Source organism: Pteropus medius, unplaced genomic scaffold (genome assembly GCF_902729225.1).
Source record: "Pteropus medius unplaced genomic scaffold, Ma_sr-lr_union100, whole genome shotgun sequence".
Classification (NCBI taxonomy): Eukaryota; Metazoa; Chordata; class Mammalia; order Chiroptera; family Pteropodidae; genus Pteropus; species Pteropus medius.
The window spans coordinates 774,780-786,778 of NW_024342468.1; the positions used below are offsets into that span (position 1 = coordinate 774,780).

Here is an 11,999-nt window from a genome sequence, read left to right on the forward strand (position 1 = left end):
TTGGGTCCCTATTTTTCCTTATACTGCCTCTGACCTTTCCGGTCCTGTCAGCTCCATGTCTGAAAAATATTCAGAAGGCAGCCATTTCTTGTCCCCTCTACCCGTATCCTCTGCCCGTACCATGTCCAGGCTACTGCAGGAGCTTCCCCTCCTGCTCTCTGCTTCTGCTTTTGGGCCCAACGCTCCATTCCCAACACAGCAGCTGGGGCCCCTTCGAAACAAGTCAGGCCACACCTGAGCCAGCGCTCCAGAGATGGCGGCGCTGTCCTCGTCTCTGCCCTGCACCTTGCTGCGCACGAGGTGGAGCGTGGGGCCTCGAGGTTCTGGCTGCCACGTGTCTCAGTGATGCAGTCCCAATAGATCCTTCCGACCTGCCACTGTGGACTCAATAGCAGGGAGATGAAGAGAAAAGTGACTGAGAGACGAAAAGTGGCCCCGACCCCTGTCCCCCGTCCCCCGACCCCCGTCCCGAGAGGCTGCAGGCCCTCCCCCTTCCCCTCACCACACCACCGTGTTCTGGACATTGGAAGTGCCACTCGGCCCTGTGCTTCCGCCATAACGTGCTTCAGGAGCATCCCGGGGGGCTCCAGTTTCGTTCTAAAAACCCCAAACAGGACCCAGTTGAGTCCTGTCTCCTATGACCTGTGGAGGCAGAACAGCAAAGACTTGCTGCTCGGAGGGTACAAAGGTCACTTCCTGCGCAGCTGTCCCCTTCTGGGGCCTGTTCGGGCGTCGCTTCCTAAGGGCCGTCCCGACCTCCCCTGCCTCCCCTGCCCCACGGGGCTTGCTGTCTGCACTCTGCGCACACTAGCCGTGTCCAGCCCGTCACTACAATGCCACCGCGTTTCTGGGTCTGACAGTTCCTGGCGCATCCCCAGCACGTTGTGTGTATTCAGTGAGCCTTTGTTGGACGAAAGCAAGAAGCACTGGGGCCTTGGAGAGGAGCCGTCACTCACGCAGGGTGGCCAGGGTGGCGCTGGCCGTCCGTCAGGCTCAGCCCTGTGGCTGTCTCGCCCAGTGACAGGCCGCCCCTGCCGCACTCTGTAGAGCTGCCAGCTCCGCTCTGTGCGATGGCCCCGCTTCATCTCTCTGAGATGGGAAACCGAAGTGTAAGGTGCTTGCTCTTGGGCGTGTGTGTAGGCAGTGGTTTGTGGCCTCCCCAACGTCCATTCCTCCTCCTGACTGTCCCCATTGTCCAGCAGCTGACGATGCCCCTGCCTGGCTCCCAGCTGCCGCTGCCTCGCTATGGCTCCGGGCAGCAGCCCCTGATCCTGTCGCAGTCCCTCCAGCTGCCGCAGGGCCAGAGCCTCTCGGTCGGGGCTCCCCGGAGAATTCTGCCCCCCGGGTCCCAGCCTTCGGTCCTCCACACCAGCAGAGAGGTGAGCATGAGCGCGTCCTGCTGCGGTCTCGGAAGGGTCCTTGTCGCCTCAGCCCTTTCACGTCAGTCGAGGGCCATTGTGGCAGAAAACGCCAGAGGCCTGGGTGCGAGCTCCTGGCCTCAGCACACCGCTGATGCCCTGTCCGTCGTGACGTTCTCGATCCCATGGCCAGCCGCACAGACGAGCTCAGGGGTGAGCCCCGAGCAGAGGGAGGGTGGGTGCGTGCGGTCCACGCCCGAGTTTCCTCCCCTCGGCCGAGGTCACATCTGTGGAGGCTGTTTCAGGAGCAGGTCCCGGGAGCCACATTGCTCCCTGGCTCCTGGGGGCTCTGCTAAGGGTGGCCTCTGCGGGTAGAGAGGTCATGGGCTGCACACCCGGCCAGTGCCCTGTGGTGGTGCCCAGACCACTCTCCCCACCCACTTGACAGAACCACTGGATGGCGCTGCTTCCAGGGACAGCCCTCAAGCCCGGCCTGCGAGGGGCGTGGGGAGCGTGTTGACCCCCACACTCTGGAGATTCTCTTGGGCCTCGTCGGCTTTGCCCGGTGGTCAGCGAGGGCCGGGCTGTGGAGGGTAACTCCTACTTTGCTCTCTCTAGTCCTCTCAGATAGAGATGAAGGGCTTCCACTTTGCCGACAGTAAACAGAATGTTCCTTCGGGAGGCTCCATGTCGTCACCGCAGACCTACAGGTAAAGAGCTACCCTGGGGGTGGCTGCTGCAGAGCTGATCGGCCGCTGTAGATGGGACACTGGTTCAGGAGCATCCGAGGGCCCCGGGAGGGCAGCACAGAGGCACTGAGGCTGGGTCCCCTTCGCAGGCCGACGTGTCCTCCTTGAAGCGTCAGTTCTGAGACTTACCCGTGTTGTATTTAACCACGAGAAAGTCAGGAATTGGGAGAGTGGTTTTGTTTTTAATCATCATAAGATGCTCTGGAGCTTTCTGGAAAGGTAGGAAGAGGAACGGCTAATGTTTTGATAGTGTTGGGACTGACGCTGACTGCTCACTGTCTTCTCACCAGCTTTTAAGGGGTTCACTGGCTGAGAAGGCACACACCTGAGAGGGGAGGGGCGTGGCCTTTCCCCAGCGCCAGGGCCCTGCTCTGGCCTCTGGCCTCTGACCCTGCCAGGACTGGGTGCTGCAGGGCTTGCGGGGCCGTGCCTTCCACAGGGTGAGCTGGCACCTCCTCCGTGTCTGTCTCCTCCTCCAGTAACTGCCCCAGGTCCCGTAACTGGGTTCGGAGGTGGCTTCGTATGAGCTGTTCTGTTGAATTACTTACCACGTGGAGAGGTCAGAGAACCTCTGGTTCCACTGCCCCTCCCCCGCCCCGGCGGGAGCGTGTGCAGGCGTGAGAGGGCAGCACACTGGCTCTGGCCCGAGGGTTGTGCATTTGGCCCTTGTTACACATGGGACGTTCTCAGACATGTCTCCTGTGTGTAAGTGAGTCAGACCGCTGGCTGGGGTTTCCCGGGAGGGGTTGACCGCGAGGCTGCAGAGTGCCACCAGGTCCTGGCGGATGTGGAGCTCTCCTGCCAATCAGGTCACCCTCTCGTGTCGCCCTTGCCGTGGTCACTCTGGAGTGTCGGGGCCGAGCCCTCGTCTCCCACATCCTTCCATCCTTCTAACTGCATTTCCAGAGGAAGGCGTTGCTGTGACTTCTTCCATTTCACCATCTTTTCTGTTCTTACCTTCATTGTGTTGGCTTCCCTTATTTTTGTCTGTTAGCTTGCTGTGTTTTTCGATCCCGGTTTCTGCATAGGCCAAAGCGACAGAGCTGTACGAAAAGTACATATAGGCAGCAGCACAGAACAGTGAGTGTAATTTGAAAGACAGAAGCTTCCAGTTTTAAACAGATGCTGTCATTCCTCTGCTGCCTTTGGCCGAATCGGCAGCATCTGGCTTCAGAGCCTTCCTCAGGCTGGTCCAGAAAACGGAAGCTCACGTAACAAGCCGCCTGGGTCCACCTAGTGGGGGTGCAGGGGGTGGCAGCGGCGGAGACTTTTTGGGAAAACAGTTCTTAATTAGCAGCCTTTGTTTTGTTGGTGTTTCATGGCGTTTGGGTGAATTGCCGTGTCTTTATAGAGAAATGTTTCCCAGGTCTTCTGGAAACGGCTTCTGAGGCCTGAGAAAGGCCCCCTGGGGGTGCTGGATGGGGCCGGCCTGCAGGGGTCCTGCCCGCGGGGGCCCTGCCCCTGGGCGTGGGGCATGGGCAGTCCCATTGTCCGGAGCCCTGTCGAGCTCTGCACACAGCACGCCTCACGCTTTTGGACCATGGAGCCTGTCTTTTTTTTTTTTTTAATGTAGCACCTGATTAACACCCTGGGAACCAGTGATCTGGTCAGTGGGACACGTTCTTTTCAGGATCTCCCCGCCCCCCAAAAGTGAAGGCTAGAATGAACTCGGCATGACTCTTATATCAGGGTTAGACCTTTTGTCCGCTTATGGAATCACGTTGGTCCACATCCTCCAGACCCCGAGAGATGGTCAGTGTCTGCCCACAGCAGGGACCCGGCCTCTGCTCCTCGGGTGCATCGCCGTGGGCTGCGATGGCAGCGACGGCCGCCCTCACCCCTTCTGCACTCTGGCCGTCTGAGGTCCTTGTTTCCCTCCCTCGGGAGGTCCGCGAGCCCAAGCCAGGGCCGTCGCGCCAGGCTCGGCTCCGCGTCTGTGGCTCCGCGCATGTTCTCACCCCCTGCCTTTGGTTTTTTCAGGCCTAGCTCTGCTAGCCCCAGTGGGAAGCCCTCTGGATCAGCAGTTAACATGGGCTCTGTGCAGGGACACTACGTTCAACAGGTAGAAAACGGCTTTCCAGCCCCTCTAGCCCTGGACGCTTAGGCCCATCCCCGAGCGCCAAAAGAGAAGGGACAGTCCAGCCCAGCCCATTTGAGCGCTCCTCTCATAAAGAGAGACGTGCCCTAGCGTTAGAGCATGGGGCCAGAGCCCAAGCCCGATGCCTGGCGTTAGAGCACAGGGCCAGAGCCCGAGTCTCTCCTGGCAAAGGCGTTGCTCCTCCACGGCGTCTGGATCCTTCCTTGTCCTGTGGAGAAGGGAGGATGCAGGGTCCTCAGAGGAGGTGACGCTGGCAGGTGGACTCTCCCGCGTAGCGATTTGGGCTCTGAAGGCGCCGGGCCTGGGTTAGGTCTGTGGGTCAGCTCTGGAAGCCGGGGCGTGTGTGTGCGTGCGCGTGTGTCGTGCGCCTGCTAGCTCTAGAAGTGCTGTGTCCGTGTCTGTCTGGGCTGGGAGGGGCAGCAGGTGGAATGGCGTCTTCCCGTTCCATAACGGAAGGTGTTTCTCAGTGTCCTGGCCGTCAGGCACTGGGCTCTCCACTCTGAAACGCGGCGGGCTCCAGGGCTCAGGCGTGTCGGGCGTGGGGTTAAGAAAACAGCATTCCTGGCTGGTGGCCGTGGAAGGTGGCCTGCTCACGCCCCTCCTGCTGGCGTTTCCCGGAGGGTCTCCGTGAACTACCTGGACCGAGCTTCTGAAGCTTTCTTCCGGGGTTCGCACTGCAGTGTGGGGGCGGGGCCGAGGCTGGGCCTGCGATGCCCCCTGTGCAGAGCTGAGTGTGGGGCCACTGCCTGGGCATCTCGAGGTCACGCTCGGGTCCTGGGGAGAGGTCTTCACAGGGTTTGTGTCGGGAGGGTCAGAGGTCTGGGAGCACCCAGGCTCCTCGCGGGTCGGTCCCCTGGGGGCCTGCGGTGCACTGATTTGAAAAGGTTCTTCCAGCGGCCGCATGTGTGCTGCTACCGGAGATCCTGCTGGCATCACGGGATGCTCCTCAGAGGACCCCGTGTCTTCCCGCCTCTCCAAATCACTGCAGTCCTCAGTGGCCTCAGGAGGGGACAGAGCAGTGTCACCCGTGTTCCCCCCTTAGAGCTGCTCTAAGTCCGCCCTCGACCGAAGGATGGGTTTCTCAGAGTGGCCTTTCCCTGTGACTCAGGAGCAGGAAGCGGGTGGCGGGGACTGTGTGTCCAGACAGCTGGCTCTGCGTATGGCTGACTTCTTTGACCCCTCTCGTCTGTCCAAAGGCAAAACAACGAGTGGATGAAAAGCCCAGCCTGGGAGCCGTGACCCTGCAGGAGGCCCCCTCGGCCGCCTCCCAGATGAAGCGAACGGGCGCCATCAAGCCTCGGGCAGTGAAGGTGGAAGAGAGCAAGGCCTGAAGGTGCTCGGCCGCGCCTCGCCCCCGAGGACAGTGCCGCCACCTGCCGGGCACAGCCGTGGGCTCGGCCATCTCAGCAGATGCCGCCCGAGCTCTGGCCCGGACCGCGAGGGCTCCCTTCTCTCCGCTCCGGAAGCCCCGCCGTCCAGCCAGCCTGCGCCGTGGGTCTGTGGCGCTGACCCGCTTGCTTCCAGACGAAACAGACACACAGCCGACGACCCCCCTCGCGCCCCGCTCCGCGCTGACAGTGCCGGCTCGAGCCCTCCCGCCTGACCCCCTGCCCGCTCCTCAGCCGGGCGCGTTCCCGGCACCGCTCCCCACTCCCGGTCCCCGGCGCAGTGGGTCGGCCACTGGGTCTTCTCAGCTGGAGGATCTTTGTTTTAAAAAGCAGCTTGAGGTTTTTACAAAGGGGAAAGGAAAACAAAACAAAACACGAGCTACGCGTGTGCAGCTGGACTTTTGTACGTCGTTTTCCGGCCTCGCCTCGGCCCCCACCGCCCCAGCAGTTCCCTTCCATCTCTCTCCTGTTTATTTGACACATCACTGCGATACCTTAAGGCACAACGTAACGGGTCCCCTCCTGCTCGCTCCCTGTTGTTTAAGCTTCGAGGGTGTCTGTGGAAGGAGGAGGTTGCCTGAGACACCTCGGGAGCTTCCCGGTGTCCAGCGCATGCTTCGAGGCAGTGCCGTGAAGGAGGTGAGCTGGGTCGAGGTCTCAGCTGGTTCCAGCCCCCTGGCCTGATGGCCGCACAGAGCCTGCGGGCAGCCCGGTGAGGTCAACGATGTTTTCGGCGTAAGAATTACACACAATTTCTGTCCTGGACTCTTCTGAAGCCAGTGGCTGTGCTCTCCTCTGGCCCTGGGGTGTGTCATGGAGGCACCGAGCCGCCGGTGTTCTCCGGTTCGGCCTGGACAGCGTGAGCTGGCGCCGCCACAGGCCCCGTCAGCGTCTCTGCTTGTGGGGCTCCGGCACCCACAGGAGCTGCTGTCACACGCGCTCCCTTTCCTGGAAGCCTGTCTCCTTCCTTCTACCCGACCCTCTTTCTCGTCCGGATCCTCCTGCCCCTCCACCTCTCACAGCTCATTTCTAGAAACCATGAGTAACAGGAGTGCACGGACAGCTGTGTGGCCAGGGCTTTGGCAGGTGTGTGGTCTGTGAGGCTGTTGGGAGGGCTTCTTCTTTCTCCTTTTCTTTGCTCCCAGCAGCAGACCGGGTTTTTGGGACAGCAGGTCTGAGTCGGGCAGTGGGGACAGCATCAGCCTTTCCAGATGGCTGGGGCAGGGTCCACGGGGTCGGTGCGTTGCAGGGCTGGCCGTGGTTCCAGAACCTACCGGGCAGCCCTGGAGGAAGGCCGCCTCTAGCAACATGCTGGTGTGAGCCACTTGATGCTGTGTCACTGTTCGTTTTTTCAGCAAGGACTAGGAGGAAATCGTGTGCGATTCTGTCATTCCGAGGAAAGGGAGGGGAAAATTCACGTTTTGTACTCGCTCTTCAGAGTAAGCAAGCAGCCCCCGTCTGGAGTTGCCACTGCCTGCGACCGCCAGTGGTTCCGCGAGGACCTGGCTCGGAGGACGGGCAGCAGGCGGGTGGGATGTGCCCCGCAGAGTCCACCCTCAGTGTGCCCGCCGGCGTGTGACGGCCACTCAGGCTGCGGTCTAAGCCGTGTCCGGTGTAGAGAGCCGTGCGCTGGGGACTGTTGAGGCAACTTGAGTGCCGCTCTTCACCGCTTCGAGGAAGTGGGGGGCCGCCGCCCAGCAGACGCTGGCCCTCGGCGGCCTCTGGAGGGGGCCAGTCTTCTCCAACGACGCCCACTGCTTCACCTGCAGCTCAGCGTCCCCTCCTTGCCTTTTTTTACTTGCTTGTCACTTTCTTTGTGCCGAGTCGTTACTCTGAAGGGCCTTCTGAAGGGGCTGCCCATGCGACAGAGTGGCCCGCTCCCCCCTGTCCCGTGCGCTCACCTGCTCTGCCCCTTACTCCCCTGCAAACCGCTGGCTGCGGCCTCCACAGCACCTCTGCGCTCTCCCGCTCCATTGCCCAGCGCCCCCCGCAGGAGCCACGCACGCTCACTGCTGCCTGCACACTTAGGAACACGGCCACACCCCTCACACCTAATTCTGGTGTGCACTGTCAGAAGGAAAAAAAGTTCTCTCAGTTTGAAATTGGACAGAACAGTCGCGGATGCTGTTACAAACTCAAGACGCGCCCTTCAGGTGACCCTGCCATCAGAGTGACAGGACTTCCTGTTCTCCAGCCCTCTTCTCCACCCTTGAATCTTCTCTTCCCACCCCAATGAAAACAAAACACTAGAATTTATTTATATGTATTGATGTTGTAGGTCTAGGTGAAGAAAAAGTACACGTTTCACTGCTCTATTTATATATGACGTCTGAACCACTCTGTGCAGGAAAGGCCAGGAAATTGCATGTGAGTTTCAGTGCGTTCACCGCCTCTGTGTGCCCGGGCCGCAGCTCCTCCCACTGAGATGCAGATTTTAAATTGGACTCTGGGGACAGGGCCGGCCCAAGGCCTGCCCAACATCCCATCCCTTGGTCTGAGGAAATGCAGTGTTTAGTGCAGAGATGTTTCAAGGTGCAATATCTCTCTTCCTTTCATGTCATTTTAGAGCCAAGCTCAAGGTAATAATAGGACTTAGGGTCTTATTTTGGTTTCAGACCCCCATCCTCAGAGCGCAGATCCACGCCGAGGCCTCTGCCAAGATCCCTTGGGGCCTTTGGCAGGAACAGGTAAAAACCCACACTTAGGTTTTCTGCTGCTGAAATGGGGGTGGTGTCAGAGCCCTCCCATACACCTTTGCCTGCTAAAAATGCTCTCCCTTCTGAAGCTGGCAGCTTTGCCCTGGCCACTGATGGTGCAGCCTGTTGCTGGGCAACCCATGGCCCCGCAATAGTGTGTGTCCCAAGTCAACTACTCAGTGGGGTGAAACGCCAGCGTGTGGAGTCGTGTATCTGAGAGGCAGCGTCCACCCACTGAGGACTTCTCTGCCAGCTGTATTTGGTCTGGTTTTCTTTACTGTTGCTTCCCTTTTTTTTCAATCCACATTATTTTCAAACTGGGAATTCATACACTTCTGGCTCTGAGTTCCTTAAGGGGGAAAACAAAAGACGATTCACATTCAGAAAAATCTGTCCAGTTCCAAAGCCGTGGTCATTCCAACCACTGCCCAGAATATTGAGGTCTCTTGTCTTTAAACGCCAGCATCTGTTCTCTCCAGCTCTGCTCTCGCCCTCTTCTGGGTCTGCCTTCTGGATGGTCGACGGGGTTTGTGACTGATGGGAGCCAAGGAGACTGAGGGTGTGCACATGGCCGTGTTCAGAACTGGCCAACGGAGGCAGCGTGTGGCAGATTGGTAAAGGTCGTCCCCCGCTGATGGGTTCCCCTCCACCCGGTAGCTGCACGTTTCCTCTGTCTGTCCCTTATCACTTGCAGAGCAGCCTGGGTTAGCAGGTCTGTTGGAAATTGCTTTTGATTACCAAGGACACTATTTGTGCTTTGTCGTGTTCTGTGATGAAAAATGCAGACTTCAGAAAGCCAGCTCTTCTTGTTTGAAAATGTGAGATGGACATAAGACAAATAGATCACCGGGGACAGGAGTGGCTCAGCTTTGGGGTCAGACACTGTCCTGTCCCCTAGCCATGCTTTCCACTGGGACCACCAGCACATATTTGGCTAGTGATCTTCAAGGCGTATCCAACCTGCTGTTCACCATTTCCCCACCCCAGTCGGTGGCCTCCAAGATGGTAGCATCCCCAGGGCCCTGTCTTCAGCATGTTATGAAGCCTCGGAGTGGAAATTCCTATTAAGCCTCTGTGTGGATGACTTTCTTCCATTGGTTAAAGGGGATACTGTACTGTAAGCTTTTGACCTCATGCCTTGCATAGTAAAAAGGGTTTGGGGTTTTTTTGTTCTTGACGGGGTTTTTTTATTTTGGCCTTTCCTCTTTGTCTTTTCACGTAGACCAGATATTTGAAAGGGCAGACGATGGCTAAAGGTGTAATGTGCAGCTTGTTTATACCTTATTTTGGGGAAGCTTTTACCTTGGATGGGACATAGAATCATGGATTCACCAGGCCATGCTGGTGGCGCCCTCACCCTTCACCCTCCCCCTTCACCCTCCCCTCCGGTTCAGTACCTATTGTTTCTCCTTTCAAATATGTGATTGTACTAGCTCTTTCCATATGAAAGAATTCTCCTTATTTAAATAAAAAAAAGTAAAAAAAACTAAAGCTGAACATGCTTTCTCAGGCTGTGTGCTCCTAGATTCTGTCATTTGACTAGAGAGACAAATGGCAGTTTTCGTTTGACAGTTCACATGGACAGTGGGAGTAACTTGGCCGCAACACCTTAAAGCAACATGGGGGCAAGAGATTGGAACCTGCTGTTAAGGTTCATCTTCCGAATAGGTCAGCGCATGCAGTCCCCGCCCTCTCCCCCGTGGATGGTATTGACGGGGTCGGTGACATCTGCCTGGCCTCTGCTTGCCCTCCCCACACTTCCCAGGAAAGGTGAGTGGGTCAGAAGAGATGAGCATCTTTGTTGTGTTCCGTCCAGTCTCCTGTTTTCCTGTTCTTCTGCTGGACGTGGGAGGGGTGTTGCTGCACTGGGGTCGGAAAGAGGACCAAGCCAGGGATGGGATAGTGTAGGCTCAAGAGCTTGGATTTGGGTTCAGGCAGTACTCAGTTCTGCCATCTAGCGGTGTGACCTGGAGTCACTAACAGCAACGAGGATTTTTAAACAGTGCCCACCCTATGGGGTGGTGCGGGTTCAAAGAGGTAACTTAGCATAGCGCCTGGCACAAGTTAAGAATGGAGGCAACTCACACACCATCTCCCAAGCAAGTTTAACGCTTTCCACGAGAAAACCCTGCCCCCCACCCCGCCCGCCTCCGGCAGATTCCTTTCAAGCCTCTTGAGTGGAAGAACGGGACCTGGGCATCTTCCAGCTCCGCCACCACACCCATGTGTTAACCGGTGTCATCTAATGCTGGTTTGCCAGCGTGAAAAGAATCCTTGCGAACCTTAGAGACCCGTAATTCCAGTTATTAACTCTGCAGTGGCTTTTTTGTCCACGTTAAGATGCACGTAGACGAGCGGGTCAAGAAGAAGAGGGGTTGGAGAGAAGAGGCGTCCTGTAGGTGACCCGTCCCACTAAGGACGCGGCAGTGCATCCCCTTAACCTAAGGTGCAGCGTCCGGCGGCAGAGCGGGTCCGGACAGGCTCGCGGGACACAGTGGGTCCGCGCCACACCGAGCAAAACGCGGATGCGGCCCCTGCTTCAGAATAAACTTGTGTGTCTGGCGCGCACAGGAATCCCGGGACGCCAAAGCCGTTAACACGCGAGGGAAAAGGTCACGAGGCTTAAGGAGCAGCGAGCGACCGGCGGAGCCCGCGTGGCGCCCGCGACTGCGCACGCGCAGGCCCCGCCCAGTGCGCACGCGCAGGCCCGGCGAGTCGAGCGTCGAGCAGGGCGGCGCCGCGGCGGAGTGCCGAGCGGCCTCGGCCCCGCGCGCACGGCGGGACCCTCCAACCGTCCGCGCCCCCCGGCGGGTCCCAGGCTCGGCCGGGCGCGGGGAGCCGCTCTGCCGGGACTCGAAGAAACGCGAGTAACGTTTGCGGCGCCTGGGACGAGGGCCCAGTCGGGACCCCGGAGAGTCAGTGCGGGAGGCGCGTGCGCAGCCCGCGGACCGGCCGGGACAGAGCGTCGCGTCCCGCCCTGACGGGGGGCGGGGCCGAGGGCAGGTGCGCCTGGGCAAGGGGGGTGCGGTTAGGGGCCGTCTCGGACAGGCGCTCCCGGAAAACAACGGGGAGCACCCAGGGGCAGAGGAAACCTTTGGGAAAGATCGTGGCCCGGGCCAGATGCAGCCCGCGGCGAGGGAGCGGGGGGCGGGGGGAAGAGGGAGTGCCCGGGAAGAGGGGCGGCGGCCTGCCAGGGGGCGTGGCGGGGCCGTCCAAAGCAGATGTAGCGCTAAGTGGAGCTCAAGGGAAGATGAAGCGTCAGAGAGGAAACGGGAGTGCCCGGTGTGTCTTAGCTCTGTAGCTGGTGCAGATGCGTCCTGAGGGTGAGCGAGGGGACGCGAGGGGATGCTGCTGCCCCAAGGAGGGAAGAGGGGTAGATGCTTAGGGCAGGTGGGGCTCCGAGGCCCAGAAGTCAGAGGTCACGCGGCTGTAAGCCGGCCACACTGCCCAGGCAGGGGCTGCGGAGGCCATCTCATTAACAGCGGCTTGCCTCCCAGGAAGCGGTCGGCAGGTGTGTGTGGACCGAGTTGCTCAATGAGTGAGTATTCAGTCTTGAGATTCCTGAATTCCCACCTGGTTGGGCCGCCGATGCCTCCTGATTCTCAGCGACCCTACAACGTGGTTCTCCCTGATGCCTCTGTGAGCCTTCCTGGTTTGCCCCCATCTACTGACGACAGGTCTTCCCTTCTTTTCCAGGGATCCTGCCAGTC

General features: G+C 59.2%; 1 protein-coding gene and 1 non-coding gene across 13 annotated transcripts in view; both read left to right on the top strand.

Annotated features, from left to right (window-relative positions):
• PRRC2B (proline rich coiled-coil 2B) overlaps positions 1–5,971 on the top strand; it is a 77,539-nt gene extending 71,568 nt beyond the window's left edge. For 6 of the 12 annotated variants that reach the window (XM_039862892.1, XM_039862893.1, XM_039862889.1 and 3 more), the window contains 4 exons: positions 1,200–1,379; positions 1,977–2,068; positions 4,088–4,169; positions 5,402–5,971. In XM_039862892.1, the coding sequence (XP_039718826.1) occupies positions 1,200–1,379; positions 1,977–2,068; positions 4,088–4,169; positions 5,402–5,536 (489 nt within the window). In that variant the 3' untranslated portion in view covers positions 5,537–5,971. The remainder of the gene's footprint in view (positions 1–1,199; positions 1,380–1,976; positions 2,069–4,087; positions 4,170–5,401) is intronic. The other 6 variants (XM_039862896.1, XM_039862895.1, XM_039862898.1 and 3 more) reach the window with 4 other exon arrangements.
• Positions 338–423, top strand: LOC120602770 (small nucleolar RNA SNORD62). The gene has a single exon (XR_005652837.1). It is a non-coding gene; the product is annotated as a small nucleolar RNA SNORD62 (small nucleolar RNA).
• Positions 5,972–11,999: the final 6,028 nt, after the last annotated feature.